Here is a 7,493-nt window from a genome sequence, read left to right on the forward strand (position 1 = left end):
AGGGTTTCTCTGTGTAGCCTTGGCCATCCTGGACTCACTTTGTAGACCAGGCTGGCCTGGAACTCACGGCGATCCGCCTGCCTCTGCCTCCCGAGCGCTGGGATTAAAGGTGTGCGGCCACCATGCCCGGCTTGGTTCACAATCTAACTTCAACTCCAGGAGGTCAGATGTCGATAGCTTCCACAGGCACCGATAGTCACATGCACATACCTACATGCAAACACAATTTAAAAAATAAAGTAAAAATAGGGGGGCCGGGTATGGTGGCATATGCCTTTAATTCCAGCACTATGGAGACAGAGGCAGGTGTATCTCTGTGAGTTCAAGGCCAGCAGAGAAACACTGTCTCGAAAAACCAAAAAATAAAAATAGGGGCTGGAAAGATGGCTCAGCAGTTAAGAGCACTGTCTACTTTTCCAGAGGCCCTGAGTTCAATTCCCAGCAACCACATGGTAGCTCACAACCATCTATACTGAGATCTGATACCCTCTTCTGGCATTCAGGTGTACATGCAGATAGAACACTCATCTACATAAAACAAACAAATAAATAAAAATAAATCTTTAAAAAAAACAGCAATGTGCTGAGCAGTGGGAGCACTTGGGAGGCAGAGGCAGGTGGATCTCTGAGTTTGAGGCCAGCCTGGTCTACAGAGAGAGTTTCAGCACAGCCAAGGCTACACAGAGAAACCCTGACTCAAAAAACAAAAACAAAACAATAAATCCAGCAATGATAAAATAAAAATGTTGCAACCATATAGTGTAATAGAAGTTATTGAAATACTATTAGTAATAAATTTATGGAATTTCTAATTAGTATTTTTAGACTAAGGTAACTAATGCTATACAGAAAACAAAACCCAAGAATGATTAAGTCCAAATCTGCAATCAGAGCATTGCCAGCCACAGTCAGTGGTAACTCCAGGGATCTCCAGAAGGTGGCTCTATAAGCAAGGGAATGTATTAAGACAGCTATGCTGCCAGCCCCACACCCCCTCTGGCTCTTGTGAATTCCTGGATTTACAACATTCTTCCATCTTAGTCTCCTACCTAGCTAGAACTATAGATAAACTGCTGAGACCAGCTTTTTTTTTTTTTTTTTTTTTTTTTTTTTTTTTTGTCCCTCTTTTTCTAAGCAGCCAGTAAGAGCGTTAGAGGAGAGGCAGTTTTTCCTGGAACACAGAGCAGGTGCTAAGCACTGCTAAAACACTGTCAAAATCCGAGTGCGGCACGCTGGCGCACGTCTTTAATCCCAGCACTCAGGGAGGCAGAGGCAGGCAGATTTCTGTGAGTTCAAGGCAAGAGGTCTGTCCTGGAACTTGCTCGCTAGACCAGGCTGGCCTTGAACTCAGAGTTCCCTGTCTCCCAAGTGCTGGGATTAAAGGTCTATGTCACCACCACCAAGCAGAACTCACTATGTAGACCAGGCTAACTTAGAAATGATAGAAATCCACCTGCCTCTTCCTCTCCACTGCTGGCATCAAAGGCATGAGGCTTATAGATTCAGCAACAGGATTCAGGAAGGGGAAAAGAACATATGAAAAAACCTTCAGCCAGGAGTGGTGGCACATGCCTGTAATCCCAGCACTCAGGAGGCAGAGGCAGGTGGATTGCTGTGAGTTTGAGGCCAGCCTGGTCTACAAAGCGAATAGATAACAGGACAGCCAAGATAATAGAGGATACCTGTCTGGAAAAACTAAAAAAAAGAAAAGAAAAGAAAAAACCTTTAGTTGTGGCCAGGAGCTAAGGAGCCACATTAGGGTCATAATTTCCTTTCTCTGCTTCCTTTTCTCCGGGAAGGAGACTAAGCCTCTTTTCCTCTATGTATGTATGTATCTATATATTTGTTTGCTTGTTGTTTTCCGAGACAGGGTTTGTCTGTGTAATAGCCCTGGCTGTCCTAGAGCTCTCTTTGTAGATCAGGTTGGCCTCGAACTCACAGAGATCCACCTGCCTCTCCCTCCCGAGTGATGGGATTAAAGGCGTGCACCACAGCGCCCGGTTTATTTTTATATTTTGTTTTGAGTTTTTTTTGTTTTTTTTTTGAGACAGGGTTTCTCTGTATGTAGCCCTGTGTGTCTGTCCCGGATGTCACTGTGTAGACCAGGCTGGCCTCGAACTCACAGGGATCCACCTGCCTCTGCCTCCCGAGTGCTGGGATTAGGGAGTACGTTTCCTCTGGAACTCTACTCCTAAACTCTGCTTCCCTAGGTTCCCGCCAGGGAACGCCAAACCCGCCCCTAGATTGCCTACTACCCCCGCCCCTATGGTAAGACCCCGCCCCCAGGAGATCGATTTAGAGATTGGTCAGTGCAGAATACCTCGTTTCCCAATTGGTCAGAGGGTAGGGCAGCCTCATGACCCGGAAGTGATCCCGGAGGCGGCGGCCGCGTGGTTGCTCTGTGCTCTGACTGCGCTGCGCTTGTCGCTAAAATGACCAAAATAAAGGCCGTTCCCGAGGAGTCTGAGGCTCAGGCGGAGGGCTGCAGCGAGGAGCGAACGTACGAAGAGCTGCTGGTCAACCTGAACCCCATCGCGCAGCCCCTGGCTTCCCGCCGCCTGACGCGCAAGCTCTACAAGTGCATCAAGAAGGGTGAGGCGGGCGGGCTGGCCGGCGGGCTGCGGGCGGACGGGCGGACGGCGGGAGAGGGGGCTCTCGGCTCACGCTTCTCTTTGCAGCCGTGAAGCAGAAGCAGATTCGTCGCGGAGTGAAGGAGGTTCAGAAATTTGTCAACAAGGGCGAGAAAGGGTAAGAGCCCGTGTTTTCGCTGGATTTCAGGTCTTGTGTGTCATGTCTGCGATGCTAGGGATTGGACCCAGAGCCTTGTGAATAGCAGACAATTACTCTGTCGCTGACTTTGGGTTTTTAATTGGTTAAGAGGAAATTCCATCTACCTAGTGCTCAGTAAAGGTGAAGTTGACTCTGACCAGTCAAGGCAGTAAACTTCTTTCGCTACCAACAACCCCATCACTTAATGGAGCTCCCAGTGAATGACAGGGAAGAAAAAAGAAGCCCAGCCCCCACACACGCGCGCACACGCACACGAGGGCCCCGTGTGTTCACGCTGTGAATTGGCGGTACTTTTCCAGGCTTCAGGCAACTTGATGTAGAGGGACATTTCCCAAACAGGCCTGGGGCGAGTGAGGGTTAACCTCCATAACATAGCGAGTTCAAGGCCAGCACGAGTTCTGGAAACATCTCAAAAACAAAAAAGGATAGGGTAGGATGGTACCCAGGCGTGTCATTGTAGGCCTTTAATCCCAACAGAGGCAGATCTCTGAGTTCCAGGGACGCCATGACCAAGTATGGAAACCCCCACCTAAAACAACAAAACACGTTTGGAGGGTTGGGACCCTGAGAGGAGTAGGCTCCTGGGCAGAGTGTTATCAGTTAAGCACCTCTTGAGGGCCTTTAAATTTTTCATCTTTTTGACTTATTTTGTGTGAATGTTTTGTCTGAATCACTGGTGTTCTTGGAAGTCAGAAGACGGCAAGGTGTCAGTCAGATCCCCTTGGACTGTAGTTACAGGTGGTTGTTTATGCACCACCGTGTGGGTGCTAGAAAACAAATTTGGGCCATCTCTCCAGCCCTCATGGGGGGTTTTAAAGGAATGGTAGGTTTACTTCTTGTTCTGAGAACAAAGTGAAACCTGAAAAGTGATATTGAGGAAAGACTTAGGAAGAGGCAGGCCAGATTTAGGAGGATTGTAACCCAGATGAAGAGTTAAGGTTGATGGATTCGAGAGGACAGTGACAAAGTCTGGGGGTTTTGTTTTTGTTTTATGATTTATGTATTTTTGTTTTATATGCATTGGTGTTTTGCCTGCATGTATAGTGCCAGATCCTCCAGAACTGGAACTACAAACAGTTGAGGTATTTTGTGGGTGCTGGGAATTGAACCTAGGTCCTCAGGAAGAGCAGCCAGCGCTCTTAACCGCTGAGTCTTCTCTCCAGCCCCAAGTCTATAACTTCTAGATATTAATTTGGGCTGTAGTTTGTGAGTTCCAAAGTAAAAGAAAACCAGGTTTTACATGAAAGCATTTTAAGTGTGGCTTTAGGTAATTCCCCCCACCCCCCCACCCTCATAACAATTCTGGGTGTCCTGGAACTCATTCTGTAGACCAGGCTGGCCTTGAACTCACAGAGATCCGCCTGCCTCTGCCTCCCAAGTGCTGGGATTAAAGGTGTGTACCACCACCACCTGGCCTGGTTTTAGGTAACTTTCAAGTTATTTCAAATGGTTCCTTTATAATGTGTCTGTGTGCATCCCTGTGCACATGTGCACTCTGGTATATACATATATACATTTGTATATGGACTTCAGAGGACAACTTGTGAGAGTTGATCCTCTTCCACCATTTGGGTTCCAGGGACTGAACTCAGGTGGTCAGGCTTGGCAGTGCTTATATCCTACGAGGCCCCCCGAGCTGGCATGCAGAATTCCCCCTACATGCTGTGCTTAGCTGTCCTACAGGCAGATGGTTGTGTTTTGGTAGGGCAAGTGGGCACTGGCAGCTTCAGACGGCACCTGGCATGACTATGGTTCAGGGCAGCCAAGGAGAAGGGACCACAAGGGAGAGCAGCAAAGCAGCAGGCAGTGAAGACCAGTGGATGCCCAAGGGGAGAGTATGGAGGCCACAGGGTTTTGTCTCCCACCCTTGAAGAACATTCTCCTTCTGGGTATGGTCCAGTGACAGCTCACAACCTCAGTTGAGGACTCTGGCAAACTTCCTCTTGGGACAGCCTATTTGTTCAAACATTTAGGTGTGACTCTTGTCACTCTCTGCAGCTTTGTTCTCTGTCCCCTCCTAGTATGTACTGCAAAGGGCCATCTTTGTTTTCAGCAGCCAGCCCTTCAGTACCACTGCTTCCCTTGGTCTCATTAAAGCCCTGCCCCTGCTGTTTTGGGAGCCTCGTCGTCGCACTCAAGTCTCTGTTCAAGGTCTGGAACATTACGGACTCCAAGGAGAGCTGAATTGCTGTTTTTTGGCATTCCTCCATACCTTATCTGCCCCAGTACTGTACCTACTGCTTGTCACATTTGGTGGCATTTACATGCTGCCAAGCAGAGATCACGTCCCCAGAAGAATGCATTTGCTAAACACGCATTAGCTGTTGGTCTTTGGGAGGCAAGGCATCTTCCCACCCCCCACCCCCCTTAACAGAGTTTCTCTGTATACCTTGGCTAGGCTGACCTTGAACTCAGAGAGATCCCCCTGCCTCTGTCTCCCAGAGTGCTGGGATTACAGGTGTGCTGCCACCTTGCCTGGCTACGGGACAGGGCATCTCATTCATCTCTGTGCCCTCATAGCCCTGCTGGAGGTAGTGCTTACCAACTGAAAGGGAAGGAGGGGGCAAAGTAGAAACGATGGTGGTTTCTCTCTCGTTGCAGGATCTTGGTTTTGGCAGGAGACACGTTGCCGATTGAGGTGTACTGCCATCTTCCAATTATGTGCGAGGACCAGAATTTACCCTATGTCTATATCCCCTCTAAGACGGTGAGGAGCTCCTGCCCTACTCCCAACTTGGCCTTAGGGACACTATCTGAGGAAGTAACTAGAAGTGTTAGATTCTCAGGTCTAGGTGGCTTGTTTTTTTTCTTTTTTTCTTTTTGGTTTTTCGAGACATTGTTTTCTTTTTGAGATAGTGTCTTCTTACGTCACCTAGGTTGGCCCCAGCCACTGCAGCTCAAGCAATTCTGCCACAACTTTCTGGGCTGGGACTAAGGTGGCTGGCAGGTTTCCTGTAAGATGGGAATCTTGTGTGTGTTGAGAATGGAAACACTGTGTTCCCATGACTGCACTGTTACGGGGTTTGTGCTCACGTCCTTCCTTGCATAGCTAGGACCATGTCTGGGGCCCAAGGCGTGAAAAGGGTGCTGGGGACTTAAGGCCATTGGGGATATTCAACATTGGCTCAGGGGACCATGGTTTGGAAGCTTAGTGATGGCAACTGTATGAAATAATTTTTTTTGTACCAATGGGACAGGGCTGTGGGCCAGATTAGGCTGGTGGGTCACCTGTGCCCCCTGTTCCCAGCAGCCTTTCTCCTCTTCTGTGCAGGACTTAGGTGCAGCTACAGGCTCCAAGCGACCCACCTGCGTGATCATGGTGAAGCCTCATGAGGAGTATCAGGAGGCCTATGACAAGTGCCTGGAGGAGGTGCAAGCTCTGCCCGCACCTCTGTGAGAGACTTGGCCTGCAACCCAGCACCTGCTCCAGGAGCTGCTGGGCTGTCTGCAGGCGGCTGCCCACCCTCACAGCATCTCCCCGATTTCCTGACGTGTGAATCTTCCCAGGCAGCTCCAACAGCTGCTCTTGGAGGTAAAGCCAGCATCTTTGCCATCTCCTGCTGAGCATAGATGAAGACAGTTCCAAGAATGTGGGGTACAAGTAAAATGCTAAGGTGGAAATGTGACAAGTATGGGGTGTTTCTTAAACTCCAGCTGCTGACAGAGCCAAGAAGTTGGCAGAATGAGCGACAACAGCCTTTCAGTACAGAGCCTCACAAATGCTCAGCACACCCCTGACTCCAATTCCCACTCCAGGACAGTTGAGGTGTAGGAGACTAGGCAGCAGACCCAACCTCATAAAAGCCTGTGGCCCGTGTGTCAGCGATGCCTCCAAGAGCCTTACATGTTTGATAGAATTAGTTTTCCTATCCACACAGTAAATTTTAAATAGAAATATGAAGCTAGGTACACACCCCCAGGTCCTGGAGGCTGGAGGGATGACTCAGCAGATAAGGGCACACCAGCCGCTCTTCCAGAGGACCCGGGTTCAGTTCCTGACACCCACATGGTGGCTCATAACTGTCTAATTCCAGATGTTTTCCTGCTGCTGCTGCTTTTTTTTTTTTTTTTTTTTTTTTTTTTTTTAAGGTTTTTCTGAAACAGGGTTTCTCTGTGTAGCCTTGGCTGTCCTGGACTCTTTTGTAAACTAAGCTAGCCTCAAACTCACAGAGATCCACTTACCTCTGCTTCCCAAGTGCTAGGATTAAAGGCATACGCCACCTGCCCAGCCTCTCTTCTGGCTTCTTAGACAGGGGTTCTCTGTGTCTTGGCTGTCCTGAACTTGCTCTGTAGACCAGGCTGGCCTCAAACTCACAGAGATCCGCGTGCACCACCATGCTGGCCTCTTCTGACTTCTTAAGGGCACCAGGCAGGAACATGGTGCACAGACATACATGCAGGCAGAACACTTCCACACATAAATTAATTAAATGTAATAAGCCCAAGTCCTCCCACTTGACAAGTCTTTGAAGCATGCTAAACTTTAGGTTTCTTCCTATAAAAAGCCCCACATAGTTGGGCGTGGTGGCACACGCCTTTAATCCCAGCACTTGGGAGGCAGAGGCAGGTGGATTTCTGTGAGATCAAGGCCAGCCTGGTCTACAAAGAGTTCCAGGATAGCCAACGTTATTACACAGAGAAATCCTGTCTTGAAAAACCAAACAGAAAAGGCCCCATACAGGATTAGGACTTAGAGGTCCCAA

The 7,493-nt window shown here is 48.8% G+C and overlaps 1 protein-coding gene across 1 annotated transcript; it reads left to right on the top strand.

Moving 5' to 3' along the window:
- Nucleotides 1–2,354: 2,354 nt before the first annotated feature.
- On the top strand, nt 2,355–6,499 carry Nhp2 (NHP2 ribonucleoprotein). The gene is made up of 4 exons (XM_051167924.1): nt 2,355–2,592; nt 2,679–2,748; nt 5,392–5,497; nt 6,062–6,499. Exons 1-4 carry the CDS (start codon nt 2,433–2,435, stop codon nt 6,185–6,187), a joined length of 462 nt encoding a protein of 153 aa, XP_051023881.1. The 5' UTR covers nt 2,355–2,432; the 3' UTR covers nt 6,188–6,499.
- The last annotated feature ends 994 nt before the right edge of the window (nt 6,500–7,493 follow it).

Source organism: Acomys russatus, chromosome 25, assembly GCF_903995435.1.
Source record: "Acomys russatus chromosome 25, mAcoRus1.1, whole genome shotgun sequence".
NCBI classification, from domain to species: Eukaryota; Metazoa; Chordata; class Mammalia; order Rodentia; family Muridae; genus Acomys; species Acomys russatus.